Source organism: Mobula birostris, chromosome 18, assembly GCF_030028105.1.
Source record: "Mobula birostris isolate sMobBir1 chromosome 18, sMobBir1.hap1, whole genome shotgun sequence".
Taxonomy (NCBI): Eukaryota; Metazoa; Chordata; class Chondrichthyes; order Myliobatiformes; family Myliobatidae; genus Mobula; species Mobula birostris.
The window spans coordinates 2071320-2088212 of NC_092387.1; the positions used below are offsets into that span (position 1 = coordinate 2071320).

Below are 16893 nucleotides of genomic sequence, written 5' to 3' on the forward strand. Positions count from 1 at the left end.
TGTGTTCTGTATATCTACAGGCTGGAGCTGTGTTGCAGATGTCTGTGGGCTGGAGTTGTGTTGGGGATATCTACAGGCTGGAGCTGTGTTGGGGATATCTGCAGGCTGGAGCTGTGTTGAGTATATCTGCGGGCTGGAGTTGCATTGGGTATATCTACAGGCTTGAGCTGTGTTGGGGATTCTACAGGCTGGAGTTGTGTTTGGGACGTTTGCGGGCTGGAGCTGTGTTGGGGATGACTGCGGGCTGGAGATATGTGGAGATTTCTGAGGGTTGGAGTTGTGTTTCATATATATTAGGGAAGTAGGAACGGAGTTTAGTTGGAGATTTCTGAGTACAGTGTGGCTGGGTCCTTGTTGGAGATTACTGAGCTTTGCAGCTGATTTGGAGATTATTTAGGGACTTGGGGCTGGAGTTGAGTTGGAAATATCTGTGGTCTGGCATTTTGTTTCAGATATCTAAAGGTAGTAGAGCTGGAGTTTTAAGCAATACACACAAAATGCTGGAGGAACTCAAAAAGCCAGGCTGTATCTATGGAAAAGAGTATAGTCAATGTTTCAGGCCAAGACCCTTCAGCTGAAACATCAACTGTGCTCTTTTCCACAGATGTTGCTGAGACCTTACGGCATTTTGTGTGCTTGGCTTGGATTTTCTCTTGTTTGTGAGTTTCTGCAGTTTTGTTGGATCTGTCTGAGGGTAATGGGGCTGGATTGTGTTGGATCTGTCTGTGGGTAGTAGGGCTGGATTGTGTTGGAGATATCTGAGGGTAATAGGGCTGGATTGTGTTGGATCTGTCTGTGGGTAGTAGGGCTGGACTGTGTTGGAGATATCTGAGGGTAGTACGGCTAGATTGTATTGGATCTGTCTGAGGGTAATAGGGCTTAATTGTGTTGGAGATATCTGAGGATAATTGGGCTGGATTGTGTTCGATCTGTCTGAGGGAATAGGGCTGGATTGTGTTGGGTCTGTCTGAAGGAATAGGGCTGGATTGTATTCGATCTGTCTGAGGGTAATAGGGCTGGATTGTGTTGGAAATATCTGAGGGTAGTAGGGCTGGATTGTGTTGGAGATATCTGAGGGTAATTGGGCTGGATTGTATTGGATCTGTCTGAGGGTAATAGAGCTGGATTGTGTTGGATCTATCTGAGGCTAATAAGACTGGATTATGTTGGATCTACCTGAGGGTAATAGGGCTGGATTCTGTTGGAGATATCTGAAGGTAGTTGGGCTGGATTGTGTTGGATCTGTTTGAGGGAATAGGGCTTTATTGTAAACACAAAATAATCTGCAGATGCTGTGATCAAAGCAACACTTTCAGTACGCTAGATGAACTCAGCAGGTGGGGCAGCATCAGTTAGAAATGATGAGTCGACATTTCGGGCCGGAACCCTTCGTCAGGACTGAAGAATGAAAGATGGGGAAGGATTTGAAGAATGCTTGTAGCTTCAGTTGAAAGACCAGTAATTTGAAAGACAAAGGGGTGGGGGAGGGGAAGCATTGACATCATAGCCCTGAAAATAATGGGTAATAGAAGAATGAGGCGAAACCATGAGGGAGCTGTGGGATGGGTAGAGTGAAATAGGGATAGAGGAAGGAAGGGGGAGGGGATTACTGGGAGTTGGAGAATTCTATGTTCGTACCAAGGGGCTGGAGACTACCGAGACGGTATATGAGGTGTTGCTCCTCCAACCTGAGTTTAACCTAATCATGGCAGTAGAGGAAGCCATGTATGGACATATCTGAATGGGAATGGGAAGCAGAGTTGAAGTGGGGTGGCTACCGGGAGATCCTGTCTGTTGTGGCGGACAGAGTGGAGGTGCTCAATGAAGTGGTCCCCCAGTCTGCGTCTCACCTCCACCACTGACTCAGGCAGTGCATTCCATGCACCAATCACTCTCTGAGTAAAAAAGCCTTCCTCTAATATCCCCCTTGAACTTCCCACTCACTACCTTAAAGCCATGTCCTCTTGTATTGAGCAGTGGTGCCCTGGGGAAGAGGCGCTGGCTATCCACTCTATCTATTCCTCTTATTATCTTGTACACCTCCATCATGTCTCCTCTCATCCTCCTTCTCTCCAAAGAGTAAAGCCCTAGCTCCCTTAATCTCTGATCATAATGCATACTTTCTAAACCAGGCAGCATCCTGGTAAATCTCCTCTGTACCCTTTCCAATGCTTCCACATCCTTCCCATAGTGAAGTGACCAGAACTGGACACAGTACTCCAAGTGTGGCCTAACCAGAGTTTTAGAGCTGCATCATTACATCGCGACTCTTAAACTCTGTCCCTTGACTTATGAAAGCTAACACCCCATAAGCTTTCTTAACTACCCTATCCACCTGTAAGGCAACTTTCAGGGATCTGTGGACATGTACCCCGAGATCCCTCTGCTCCTCCACACTACCAAGTATCCTGCCATTTACTTTGTACTCTGCCTTGGAGTTTGTCCTTCCAGAGTGTACCACCTCACACTTCTCCGGGTTGAACTCCATCTGCCACTTCTCAGCCCACTTCTGCATCCTATCAATGTCTCTCTGCAATCTTTGACAATCCTCTACACTATCCACAACACCACCAACCTTTGTGTCGTCTGCAAACTTGCCAACCCACCCTTCTACCCCCCACATCCAGATCGTTAATAAAAATCACGAAAAGTAGAGGACCCAGAACAGATCCTTGTGGGACACCACTAGTCACAATCCTCCAATCTGAATGTACTCCCTCCACCACCACCCTCTGCCTTCTGCAGGCAAGTCAATTCTGAATCCACCTGGCCAAACTTCCCTGGATCCCATGCCTTCTAACTTTCTGAATAAACCTACCGTGTGGAACCTTGTCAAATGCCTTACTAAAATCCATATAGATCACATCCACTGCACTACTGTCATCTATATGCCAGGTCACCTCCTCAAAGAACTCTATCAGGCTTGTTAGACACGATCTGCCCTTCACAAAGCCATGCTGACTGCCCCTGATCAGACCATGATTCTCTAAATGCCTATAGATCCTATCTCTAAGAATCTTTTCCAACAGCTTTCCCACCACAGACATAAGGTTCACTGGTCTATAATTACCTGGACTATCCCTACTACCTTTTTTGAACAAGGGGACAACATTCGTCTCCCTCCAATCCTCCGGTACCATTCCCATGGACAATGAGGACATAAAGATCCTAGCCAGAGGCTCAGCAATCTCTTTCGCCTCGTGGAGCAGTCTGGGGAATATTCTGTCAGGCTCCGGGGACTTATCTGTCCTAATGTATTTTAACAACTCCAACACCTCCTCTCCCTTAATATCAACATGCTCCAGAGCATCAACCTCACTCATATTGTCCTCACCATCATCATAAAGTTCCCTCTCATTGGTGAATACCGAAGAGAAGTATTCATTGAGGACCTCACTCACTTCCACAGCCTCCAGGCACATCTTCCTACCTTTATCTCTAATCGGTCCTACCTTCACTCCTGTCATCCTTTTTTTCTTCACATAATTGAAGAATGCCTTGGAGTTTTCCTTTTCCCTACTCGCCAAGACCTTCTCATGCCCCCTTCTTGCTCTTCTCAGCCCCTTCTTAAGCTCCTTTCTTGCTTCCCTATATTCCTCAATAGATCCATCTGATCCTTGCTTCCTAAACCTCATGTATGCTGCCTTCTTCCACCTGACTAGATTTTCCACCTCACTTGTCACCAATGGTTCCTTCACCCTACCATTCTTTATCTTCCTCACCGGGACAAATTTATCCCTAACATCCCGCAAGAGATCTCTAAACATCGACCACATGTCCATAGTACATTTCCCTGCAAAAACATCATCCCAATTCACATCCGCAAGTTCTAGCCTTGTAGCCTCATAATTTGCCTTTCCCCAATTAAAAATTTTCCTGTCCTCTCTGAATCTGTCCTTTTCCATGATAGTGCTAAAGGCCAGGGAGCGGTGGTCACTGTACCCCAGATGCTCACCCACAGAGATCTGTGACCTGACTGGTTCATTACCTAGTACTAGATCTAGTATGGCATTCCCCCGGTCGGCCTGTCCACATACTGTGACAGGAAACCGTCCTGGACACACTTAACAAACTCTGCCCCATCTAAACCCTTGGAACTAATCAGGTGCCAATCAATATTAGGGAAGTTAAGGTCACCCATGATAACAACCCTGTTATTTTTGCACCTTTCCAAAATCTGCCTCCCAATCTGCTCCTCTGTATCTCTGCTGCTACCAGGGGGCCTACAGAATACCCCCAGTAAAGTAACTGCTCCCTTCCTGTTCCTGACTTCCACCCATATTGACTCAAAAGAGGATCCTGCTACATTACCCACCCTTTCTGTAGCTGTAATAGTATCCCTGACCAGTAATGCTACCCCTCCTTCCCTTTTTCCACCCTCTCTATCCCTCTTAAAGCACTGAAATCCAGGAATATTGAGAATCCATTCCTGCCCTGGTGCCAGCCAAGTCTCTGTAATGACCACTACATCATAATTCCATGTATGTATCCAAGCTCTCAGTTCATCACCTTTGTTCCTGATGCTTCTTGCATTGAGGTACACACATTTCAGCCCTTCTACCTTACTGTCTTTGCACCATTTATTCTGCTTCTCTTTCCTCAAAGCCTCTCTGTATGTTAGATCTGGCTTTACTCCATGCACTTCTTTCACTGCTCTATCGCTCTGGGTCCCATCCCCCTCGCAAATTAGTTTAAACCCTCCCGAACCATGCTAGCAAACCTACCTGCAAGGATATTGCTCCCCTCAAGTTCAGGTGCAACCCATCCAATCTGTACAGGCCCCACCTTCCCCAGAAGAGATCCCAATGATCTAAAAATCTAAAACCCTGCTCCCTGCACCAACTCCTCAGCCATGCATTCAACTGCCATCTCCTCCAATTCTTACCATCACTGTCACGTAGCACTGGCAGCAATCCTGAGAACGCCACCCTTGAGGTCCTGTTCTTCAGCCTTCTGCCTAGTTCCTGAAACTCACACTTCAGGACCTCATCCCTCTTCCTGCCTATGTTGTTTGTCCCAACAGGTATCACGACTTCTGGTTGCTTTCCCTCTCGTTCCAGGATGAGGATGATGTGCACCTGGTCAGAGACATCCCGGACCCTGGCACCTGGGAGGCAACAAACCATGCGGGTGTCCTTCTCACGTCCACAAAATCTCCTGTCTGCTCCCCTGACTATAGAGTCTCCAATGATGACAGCTCTCCTCTTCTCCGTCCCACCCTTCTGCACCACAGGGTCAGACCCAGTGCCGGAGGCCCTGCCACCGTGGCTCACACCTGGTCGTTCGTCCCCGCCAACAGTATCCAGGATGGTAAAATTATTCAGGGGAATGGCTACAGGGGTACTCTGCACTACCTGTCTGCTCACCTTCACTTCCCCCCCCCGACTGTCACCCAACGACCTGCTTCCGACAGCCAAGGTGTGACTACCTCCCTGTAGCTCTCATCTATGACTGCCTCATTCTCCCTTATGAGTCGAAGGTCATCCAGCTGCTGCTCCAGCTTCCTTACACGGTCTTCTAGATCGCCCAGCCGTATGCACTTCTGGCAGATGTGACTCTGCGGGAGAGGGGAGTTCCCCCAAGACTGCCACACCTCACATGAGAGGCACATCATCGTCTCAGGAGACATTGTAAAAACTAACTGCGAGCTAGCTTGTCCTCCGCCTCTTCACGTCGAAGCCTCAAAGCTCCACTCCTTCACTGGCCCACTCACGCACTGGCCGCTTCACTTGAGCTATCCCTCTATTTATCTGTTTGAGCTTTTCAAAATGTTTGGTCACCTGACCTCAACTACCCAATCAACTGCTTTCTGCTGAGTCTGAGCTATTCAAATCTTGATTGTCTAATCAATGGCTTTCTGCTGATCTATTCAAATCTTGATTGACTTGATTGCACAGACCAACTGCCAAAACTGCCAGAATCTCTCCAGTCAAAGCCTCAAAGCTCCACTCCTTCACTGGCCCACTCACGCACACTCGCATGGGCCCCAGCTATGCCTGCCTCTTCCTTGGTTATGTGGAACAGTCTGTGCTCCAAACCTATACTGGTCCTGCTCCCCAAGTTTTCCTTCGTTACATTGTCGACTACATTGGTGCTGCTTCCTGCACCCATGCTGAGCTCGTCAATTTCATCAACTTTGCTTCTAACTTCCACCCAGCCCTCAAATTACTTGGTCTATCTCAGACACTTCTCTCCCCTTTCTCGATCTCTCGGTCTCCATCTCTGGAGACAGACTGTCCACTGACATCTTCTATAAGCCCACTGACTCTCATAACTACCTTGTCTATTCCTCTTCCCACCCTGCCACATGCAAAAATGCTATTTCCTATTCCCAGTTCCTCTGTCTCCTCCGCATCTGCTCCCAGGATGAGGCTTTCCATTCCAGGACATCTCAAATGTCCTCTTTAAGGATCGTGGTTTCCCTTCTGTCATCATCAATGATGCCCTCACCCGCATCTCCTCCATTTCCCGCACTTCGGCCTTCACCCCATCCTCCCGTCACTACAACAGGGACAGAGTTCCCCTTGTCCCCACCCACCCACCAGCCTCCGGATCCAGCACATTATCCTCTGCAACTTCTGCCACCTTCAACAGGACCCACCACTAAGCACATCTTTCCCTCTCTACCCCTCTCCGCTTTCTGCAGGGATCGTTCCCTCCACAACTCCCTGGTCTACACGTCCCTCCCCCCAGATCTCCCACCTGGCACTTATCCCTGCAAGCATAGGTGCTACACCTGTCCCTACACCTCCCTTCTCACCACCATTCAGGGCCCCAAACAGTCCTTCCAGGTGAGGCAACATTTCACTTGTGAGTCTGTTGGGGTCATCTATTGCATCCGGTGCTCCCGGTGTGGCCTCCTCTACGTCAGTGAGACCCGACGCAGATTGAGGGACTGCTTCGTCGAGCACCTCTGCTCCATCCGCCACAACAGACAGGATCTCCCAGTAGCCACCCACTTCAACTCTGCTTCACACTCCCATTCAGATATGTCCATATATGGCCTCCTCTACTGCCATGACGAGGCTAAACTCAGGTTGGAGGAGCAACACCTCATATACCGTCTGGGTTGTTTCCAGCCCCTTGGCATGAACATTGAATTCTCCAACTTCCGGTAATTCCCTCCCCCTCCCTTCCCCTATCTCAGTTTCACTCTGCCCCCTCCCACAGCTGCCTATCAACTCCTTCATGGTTCCACCTCCTCCTACTACCGTTTCCCCTATTTCTTCTTCACCTTTCCTGCCTATCACCTCCCTGCTTCCCCTCCCCCACCCCTTTATCTTTCCCCTTACTGGTTTTTCACCTGGAACTTTCCAGCCTTCTCCTTCCCACCCTCCCCCCCACCTTCTTTATAGGGCCTCTGCCCCTTCCCTCTACTGTCCTGACGAAGGGTTCCGGCCTGAAACGTCGACTGTTCATTTCCATGGATTCTGTGCAACCTGCTGAGTTCCTCAAGCATGTTGTGCGTGTTATTTTGACCCCAGCATTTGCAGAGTATTTTGTGTTTTGGAGCAGTAGGGAATTGTGTGGAGGGGTGGAGCAGTGGGGAGTTGTGTGGAAGAGTGGAGCAGTGGTAGGGAATTGTGTGGAGGGGTGGAGCAGTGGTAGGGAATTGTGTGGAGGGGTGGAACAGTGGTAGGAAATTGTGTGGAGGGGTGGAACAGTGGTAGGGAATTGTGTGGAGGAGTGGAACAGTGGTAGGGAATTGTGTGGAGGAGTGGAACAGTGGTAGGGAATTGTGTGGAGGGGTGGAACAGTGGTAGGGAATTGTGTGGAGGGGTGGAACAGTGGTAGGGAATTGTGTGGAGGGGTGGAACAGTGGTAGAGAATTGGGTGGAACAGTGGTAGAGGATTGTGTGGAGGGGTGGAGCAGTGGGGAATTGTGTGGAGTTGTGGAACAGTGGTAGGGAATTGTGTGGAGGGGTGGAGCAGTCGGGAATTGTATGGAGGGGTGGAGCGGTGGGGAATTGTGTGGAGGGGTGGAGCAGTGGTAGGGAATTGTGTGGAGGGGTGGAACAGTGGTAGAGAATTGTGTGGAGGGGTGGAGCAGTGGGGAATTGTGTGGAGGTGTGGAACAGTGGTAGGGAATTGTGTGGCGGGGTGGAGCAGTAGGGAATTGTGTGGAGGGGTGGAGCAGTGGGGAATTGTGTGGAGGGGTGGAGCAGTGGTAGGGAATTGTGTGGAGGGGTGGAGTGGTGGGGAATTGTGTGGAGGGGTGGAGCAGTGGTAGGGAATTGTGTGGAGGGGTGGAGCGGTGGGGAATTGTGTGGAGGGGTGGAGCGGTGGGGAATTGTGTGGAGGGGTGGAGTGGTGGGGAATTGTGTGGAGGGGTGGAGCGGTGGGGAATTGTGTGGAGGGGTGAAGCAGTGGTAGGGAATTGTGTGGAGGGGTGGAGCGGTGGGGAATTGTGTGGAGGGGTGGAGCAGTGGTAGGGAATTGTGTGGAGGGGTGGAGTGGTGGGGAATTGTGTGGAGGGGTGGAGCAGTGGTAGGGAATTGTGTGGAGGGGTGGAGCGGTGGGGAATTGTGTGGAGGGGTGGAGCAGTGAGGAATTGTGTGGAGGTGTGGAACAGTGGTAGGGAATTGTGTGGAGGGGTGGAGTGGTGGGGAATTGTGTGGAGGGGTGGAGTGGTGGGGAATTGTGTGGAGGGGTGGAGCAGTGGTGGGGAATTGTGTGGAGGGGTGGAGTGGTGGGGAATTGTGTGGAGGGGTGGAGCGGTGGGGAATTGTGTGGAGGGGTGGAGCAGTGGTGGGGAATTGTGTGGAGGGGTGGAGCGGTGGGGAATTGTGTGGAGGGGTGGAGCAGTGGGGAATTGTGTGGAGGGGTGGAGCAGTAGTAGGGAGCGGTGGTGCAGTGTTTAATGACCAGTGGGATGTGGTGGGGTGGAGTGAGGGTGGCATTGCTTAACTGACAATCAATGAGTGAAGTGTTAATATGTGAATATTACTTCTGGGAACCAAAGTCACTGGAGAAGAGGAAGAGTGCAAACTATGGTAAGCTTTGAGAATAACTCTTTGTAAGCTACCGGGCCTCTGTGTGAACTCAGTGAGTGGGCTGGGATTACATCCGATCTGTAAACTGGTTCGACAGGAGCTTCAGAGGTTCACCAAACAGTCTGGTCCATTCTGAAAGTTTGTGCCCAGAAGCCCCAGCATTGTGGGTGAGAACCAAAGACCACTCATCCAGTTGTTCAGATTTTTACAGCTTATCTATAACTGTAGCTTTGCACTTCATTGCAGATCTGCCTGGTGATTGCACATTACTCACAGCCCAAGGATCTCCAGCTGCTGTTCGGGTTTGCGTATGCCAAGGAGCAATGCCAGAATTCAGGTAATACGGTGGCAATTCCGGTGCCACTGGCCAGCCAGTGGTCTGCTTGAGCCCTATAGTTACAGTGTGTGATTGGAATCTTGAACACGTTAATAGTTTAGGAAAGCTGGGGGGTCCATTCTGAGAATTAAATAAATAGAGTGAAGAAAATACTGGAGGAATGCTGGGGATAGAGTCAGAGTGTTGGTCTGGTAGAGTGTAATACGAACAATCAGTAGATGAATAGAAACTGTGATTCACTGGATTCATTGGGAACTGGCCACTCATGGGGATAGTGACAAGGGAAATGCTCTAACCCATGGTATAAGAATGAGTACGGGCTAGACCAGGGGTCCCCAACCTTTTTTGCACCGCGGACTGGTTTAATATTGACAATATTCTTGTGGACCGGCCGACGGACGGGGTGTGTTAATCATGACCGGAATATAGGTGATAAGTCACTTATCAGAGGGTAATACACTCAATTTCATTTCTAAAAGGGTTTATCTAACGAATTTAATATTAAACACACAGCGCATATTTTCCTCGCATGAATATAGTGATAAGTCAATTATAAGTCATAAGGGGGTTTCTTATGTCCTGTCAATTCCGCAATTTAGTTTTCGTTGCATTCATTGCAGAAAACTCCGCTTTGCAGAGATATGATGTTGGAAATGGAAGCAACGTTTTCAGTGCCTTTGTGGCTATCTCAGCCTTGACTTTGATCCAGAATGCCTGTAGGGATGTTATGTCAAACATACTTTTCAGCCCACCGTCATTTGCAAGCTCGAGGAGTTGATCTTCTTCCTGCACTGACATGGATGATTCACCAGGGACATTCACAAATGGGTCACGGACCCATTCCTTTGCCTGTCTTGGGTCATTTGCGGTTAGAAAGTAACGCTCAAATTCTGTCGACAGTAAAGATAGGTGTTCGCGCACCAGCTGTGAGCCTCAGTCTCTCCCAAATTCCCAGCTAACATTGGGAACATATCAAATATGCCCCGGTCCACTCGCCGTCCCCACAGTTCCAATTTGGCTGTGAAAGTAGACACTTTATCTGCCAACTTGAAGACAGTTGTCATTCTCCCCAGCAGTGACAAATTGAGTTCTTTGAGCAGGTTGAAGATGTCACACAGATAAGCAAGTTTTGCTATCCACTCTTCGTCACTGAAGTGTGCTGCCAGTGGTGACTTTTTTCTTGAAAGAAATTTCTGTAGCTGTTCTCTTAGCTCAAAAATCCTGGCCAGGGCTCTCCCCCTTGATAGCCACCTGACTTCAGTGTGTAAGAGAAGGAGTTTGTGCTCTGCATCCATTTCTTCACAAAGCTGCTCAAACAGATGTGAGTTAAGGGATTTTGCTTTGATGTGATTGATAACTTCAACAACGTCACTCAATACGCTGATAAGATCAGGTGACATTTTTTGGCTAGCCAGCATTTCCCTGTGTGTGACACAGTGTGTAGACTGGCATTCAGGAGCAACCTCTTTGACTCAGGTAGTGAAACCAGACTCATTAAGCCGTTCCAACAGCTGTGCTCAATGTCCTCCGCTATGTCATCGATTCTCCTTGAAACTGTGGTACCTGTGCTATCTTGTTAGCTGCAGCTTCTCCCAACAGTTCACGGCACATGTCCTTGGCAGCAGGCAGAATCAATTCTTCACCAACAGTGAAAGGCTTCTTAGCCTTAGCAATACGGCTAGCCACTAAGTACGACACTCTCAGAGCAGCAGCATTTGTAGAAGTGGTGGCTCTCAGCACTTGCTTCTGTCACGCTTGCTCACGTTTTTTCCACTAAAAAAAACTCAACAGGTTTGTCTTTAGTGCAGGGTGCTTGGAATCAAGGTGCCGAAGCAGATTTGAGGGCTTCATTGCCTCATTAGACAGCTTGTCTCCACATATCACACACAGGGGGCTTGGAGCGTGCGAGTCACCAGTTGCAATAAAGCCATATTTTATGTACTACTCGTCGTATTTTCTGTTGAAGGAAACTCTTTTTTTTTTGCGGTCTCGGCCTCAGCTGTCTCTGCGTTATCATATTCATTAGGCCTTTTATGTCCCCTACCATCTCTTCCAAAGAAACTCTCAAGCGACGTTTGTTTTTTACTCATCAAGTATTTGTAGGTTAATGACTGACTGATGACCTCACGTATGTTCAAGTTCAATAGTGAGCGTGACAGGGAATGAGGAAAGGTGCAGTTGACTCCTATTGTTTCCTCGCAATCAGGTAGCACATGCTTTGCGGCCCGGTGGTTGGGGACCACTGGGCTAGACACCCGGATGGGTGTGAGGGGAGCCCAGACACTGTGCCTTAATTACACTCAGATTTCAGCCTGTGCTTTGGTGTGTGAGTGTATGGTAGAAACTGTGAACCATGTTCCCCTTGCTTTTAGATGGCAGAGTGAATGGGGCAGACTTCAGCTGGCAGACACCCATGTTTGAAACCTACGCAGACTGGGACAGGGAGATCAAACGGACGGGGGCTTCAGAGTGGAGAGTCTCTTCTGTCAACGAGCACTATACCACCTCCACCAGGTAGGAAAATCTACAGCGGTGTCAAAACATCCAGTTGTGATTAATCTGTGTCTATGTTTCACTGAATTATAGACTCGGGCCCAGGGAAAGCAGAGTTGTGGGCTGGAGATCAGGAGTGCAGAATGGAGAAAAACACATGGGAGGACGGACAGGTAGCAGATGGGAATCTAAGGTAGATGGGAATGGGATTGGAGGATGGTTTTGGGAGTAGCTGGAGGTTGATGGTAGGGGTGGATGCTGAGATGGTAGCCAGCAAAGTACATGCATAGTTTAATGGTACAAATGCCTCACTGTGAGGGTTTTCTGTGTTCTTTTCCATTCTGTTGTAACTTGCAGCCTTCCAAAATACTTTGTTGTTCCATCATCTCTGGCAGACGAAGACTTGAAGCAACTGGCTCCTTCTTTCAACGGTGCTCGGATCCCAGTGAGTGTTGATCTTTACTCATAGTAGTGCGAGAGTTGGTGAGTAAGTTCCATAGTTGAAGCTTCACTTCAACCTAATCATATAGTTCCAATGACTGGCGTTGAATTGGATTGTTGGGATCTTGGAGCGTCAACATCTCCAAGCTCCTTGGGTCTTTGCTGTTGGGTACTGCAGGACAGATGTGTCTGAGAGGAGAGAGATTCACCAAGGTGGAATGTGTAGTACTGCTGCCTCATAGTTCCAGAGACCAAGGTTAGATCCCAATCTTTAATGTTTCCCTGTCGGGGTGGTGGGGATGCTCCCACATCCCAAAGAATTGCAGGTGGGTAAATTAATGAATTGCTGTAATGTAGCTCTGGTGTAGAATCAGGGGAGCTGATGGGCAAGTGAAGCAGAGTAGGTTACAGGAAGATCAGTGTGGAATGGGACTGCAGGAGATTCTGGAGAGCTAGCATAGTCTAGATGGGCCAAATGGCTTATGTTATTTCAGAAATTTGAAAAATGAAAATGTACCAGGGATTGCTGTACAAAGTAGGCATTGAGCAAACTCTCATAAGGCAGCATCTGGTTTGGATTTGGTAAAGTCCTGATGACTCTACGAGTGAAAACCCTTCATTCTACCCAAAATTCCCTTGTTTGTATGACAAGAAAACAATTCACAAAGTAATTACTGAAGGAATAAAATCTTTTACTGGGCAGATGGGGCTCGTCAGCTGGGGTTGGCAGCTGATCGAGGAGAAGGAAAACTCTGATCTCAAGCCTCCACCTTCAGGAAGAATCCAGAGCTGTTTTCCCTAAAGCAGTCCCACAGTGTTAACTGGCAATTCCTGCGATGCCACTGGTGCCAAATTGTATTGGTCTCAGTTGTTCCTTTGGATTTAGCAACTGTGTGGAGAGGGGGAATTTCTTGCATGGGTCACAGCTTGCTCTCCATATCATATGGCCTGGCTAGCATATTGGTTCACAGCTAGGATGCAACATCCATGACCAAACCAAACCGACAAAGGCCTCAGGAGACCTTTCAGCTAGAAATGAAGTCAGTCTGGACACATTAATTTGGTGAGGACTATAAGACCACAGAAAAATGAGCAGAACAAGGCAGTTTGCTCTGCCTACACCATAGTGTGTGGTGTGGCTCGGCTGGAACTACATCTTCAGAAAGAGGTGACTAGGGTCAAGGAATGTTGAATCTTTGTGGGTGGAGTTAAAAAACTACAAGGGTAAAAAAATCCATTATGGGAATCATATATAGGTCTCCAAATAACAGCCAAATTCTGCGATTGAGATTGCAAGGAGAGCTGGAAAAGGCACATAATAAGGGTAATAACACAATTGTACTGGGAGACTTCAATATGTAAGGGGATTGGGAAAATCAGGTTGGTGTCAGATCATAAGAGAGGGAATTTGTTGAATATCTACGAGATAGCTTTTTAGAGCAGCTTGTGCTTGAGCCCACTCGGGGAAAGGCTGTCTTAGATTGGGTGTTGTGTAATAACCCAGATCTTATTAGAGAGCTTAACATAAAGGAACCCACAGAAGGCAATAATCATGACATGATTGAATACATATTGCAGTTTGAGAGGGAGAAACAAAAGTCACATGTCAATATTGCAATGGAATAAAGGGAATTACAGGGGCATGAGAGAGGAGCTTGTCCAGGTGGATTGGAGGAGGATATTGATGGAGATGACAGCAGAGCAAAGATGGGTAAAGTTCTGAGAATAGTTAACAAGGCACAGGATAGATATGTCCCACAGAAGAAGTTGTTCTCAAGTGGCAGGGGTAGGCAACCATGTCTGACAAGGGAAGTTAAGGACTGCATAAAAGCCAAGGGAAGGGCATAGAAGGTAGCAGAAGTGAGTGGGAAATTGGATGATTGGGAAACTTTAAAAATCCAACAAAATGCAACTAAAAAAAGCTGTATGCAATATGAGGGCAAACTAGCCAATAATATAAAGCTCCTGCACAGTTTTTTTTCTGTTATATAAAAAGTGGGGTGAGAGTTGATATTGGACCGCTGGAAAATGATGCCGGTGAAATAGTAATGGAGACAAAGAAATGGCAGATGAACTTAATGCAAGGCAAACTCAAAGGTTTTCAGGTGGATAAGTCACCTGGACCAGATGGACTACACCCAGAGTCCTGAGAGAGGTTGCTGAAGAGATAATGGATGCATTGGTCATGATTTTTCAAGAATCACTTGATTCTGGCATGGTCCTGGAGGACTGGAAAACTGAAAATGTCACTCCACTCTTTATAAGGGAGGAAATTATAAGCCTTTTAGCCTAAGCTCAGAGTTGGGAAAGTGTTGGAGTCTGTGATTAGGGATGAGGTTTCAGGGTACTTGAAGACTAATGATAAAATTAAGTCAAAGTCAGCATGATTTCTCTCAGTGGCGATCTTGCGTGACAAATCATTTTGAGTTCTTCAAGGAAATAACCAGCAGGGTCGACAAAGGAGAGGGAGTGGATGTCATTTACTTGGATTTTCAGAAGGCATTTGATAAGGTGAAACATATGAGGCTGCTTAACAAGCTAAAATCTTATACCGTTACAGGAAAGGTACTGGCATGGATAGAGGAATGTCTGACAGGCAGGAGGCAGTGAGTGGGAATAAAGGGGGCCTTTTCTGGTTGGCTGCCAGTGACTAGTGGTGTTCCTCAGGGGTCAGTATTGGGATTGCTGCTTTTCATATTGTTTGTCAATGATTTAGATAATAGAATTGATGGCTTTGTGGCAAAGTTTGCAGATGATACGAAGATAGGTGGAGGGGTAGGTAGTGCTGAGGAAGCAATGAGATTGCAGTAGGACTTAGACAAATAGGAAGAATGGGCAATAAAAGTGGCAGATGGAATACAGTGTTGGGAAATGTATATCAAAGGAACAAGAGTGTGGACTATTATCTAAATGGGAAGAAGGTTCAAACATAAGAGGTGCAGAGGGACTTAGGCATCCTCATGTAAGACTCCCAGAAGGTTAATCTACAGGTCGAGTTGATGTTAAAGAAAGCAAATGTAATGTTGCCACTTATTTCAAAGGGAATAGAAGATAAAAGCAAGGAGATAATGCTGGGCCTTTATAAGACACTAGTCAGGCCGCACAGAGTATTGTCAATCGGTTTGGGTCCCTTATCTTAGAAAGGATGTGTGGTCGTTGGAGAGGATCCAGAGGAGGTTCATGAGGATGATTCTGGGAATGAAGGGGTTAACATCTTTTTTTAGATTATGAGGACACTCAGTCCTCGTTTATTATCATTTAGTAATGCATGCATTAAGAAATGATACAATGTTCCTCCAGTATGATATCACAGAAACACAAGACAGACCAAGACTAAAACGGACAAAAAACACATAATTATAACATATAATTACAACAGTGCAAAGCAATACCGTAATTTGATAAAGAGCAGACCATGGGCACGGTAAAAAAAAGTCTCAAAGTCCCGATAGCCCCAACATCTCACGCAGACAGTAGAAGGGAGAAACTCTCCCTGCCATGAACCTCCAGCGTCGCAAACTTGCCGATGCAGCACCCTGGAAGCACCCGACCACAGCCGACTCTGACTCCATCCGAAAACTTAGAGCCTCCGACCAGCCCTCCGACACCGAGCACCATCTCTGACGAGCGCTTTGACCCCGGCCCCGGCCGCCAAGCAACAGGCAAAGCCGAGGATTCGGGGCCTTCCCCTCCAGAGATTCTGGATCGCACAGTAGCAGCGGCAGCAAAACAGGCATTTCAGAAGTTTCACCAGATGTTCCTCCATGCTTCTCACGTCAGTCTCCATCAAATCAGGATTATGCACGGCCTCCTACTTGACAGATAACAGATATTCATTCCGGAGTGGCCGCTGCGCGTTGTGTCGCACCGCCATCTTCTCTTCTCATCTGAGGAGTATTTGGCAGCTTTGCGCCTGTACTCACTGGAATTTAGAAGAACGTGGGGGTTATCTCATTGAAACCCACCGAGTGTTGAAAGGATAGATAGAGTAGATGTGGAGAGGATGTTTCCAATGGTGGGAGTATCCAGAAGTAAAGGGCACAGCCTCAAAATTGAGGGACGACCCTTTAGAACAGAATTTTTTTTAGCTAGGGTAGTAAATCTGTGGAATGCTCTGCCACAGATTGCAGTAGAGGCCAAGTCCGTGCGTACATTTAGGGCAGGAGTTGATTGTTTCTTGGTCGGTCAGCTCATCAACGGATATGGGAGAAAGAAGATGTATGGGATTGAGTGGGGTCCGGGATCAGCCATGATGGAATGGCGGAGCAGACTTTATGGGCTGAATGACCTAATTCTGCTCCTATGTCTTTTGGTCTTGTGGCCTTATTCCTTCATGGCTGATTCATTATCCCTCTCAAGCCCATTTTCCTGACTTATCACAGTAGGACTATAAGACCATATGAAATAGGAGTAGAATTAGGCCATTCAGCCATTGAGATTGCCGATGTGTATCAGAGTTAGTAATGGGATGAAAGGTTTCTGTTTACGCTTGCTTCTGTTCCAGGTGTGGTGCTGGCATCATTGGACAGGCAGCTCCCTGGTTCGTATGGCCAACATTAAACCCGGCATACAACTAAGAAAGCATGACACAAGGTAGGGTGTATCACCAAGTGCCTTGTATATCCTGGT

General features: G+C 47.7%; 1 protein-coding gene across 1 annotated transcript in view; it reads left to right on the top strand.

The window, feature by feature from the left end:
- mtmr10 (myotubularin related protein 10) overlaps positions 1–16893 on the top strand; it is a 109826-nt gene that overhangs the window by 51639 nt on the left and 41294 nt on the right. Inside the window, exons 5-9 of the mRNA XM_072282962.1 lie at positions 5024–5310; positions 9240–9330; positions 11703–11844; positions 12181–12268; positions 16769–16857. Of these exons, the coding sequence (XP_072139063.1) occupies positions 5024–5310; positions 9240–9330; positions 11703–11844; positions 12181–12268; positions 16769–16857 (697 nt within the window). The remainder of the gene's footprint in view (positions 1–5023; positions 5311–9239; positions 9331–11702; positions 11845–12180; positions 12269–16768; positions 16858–16893) is intronic.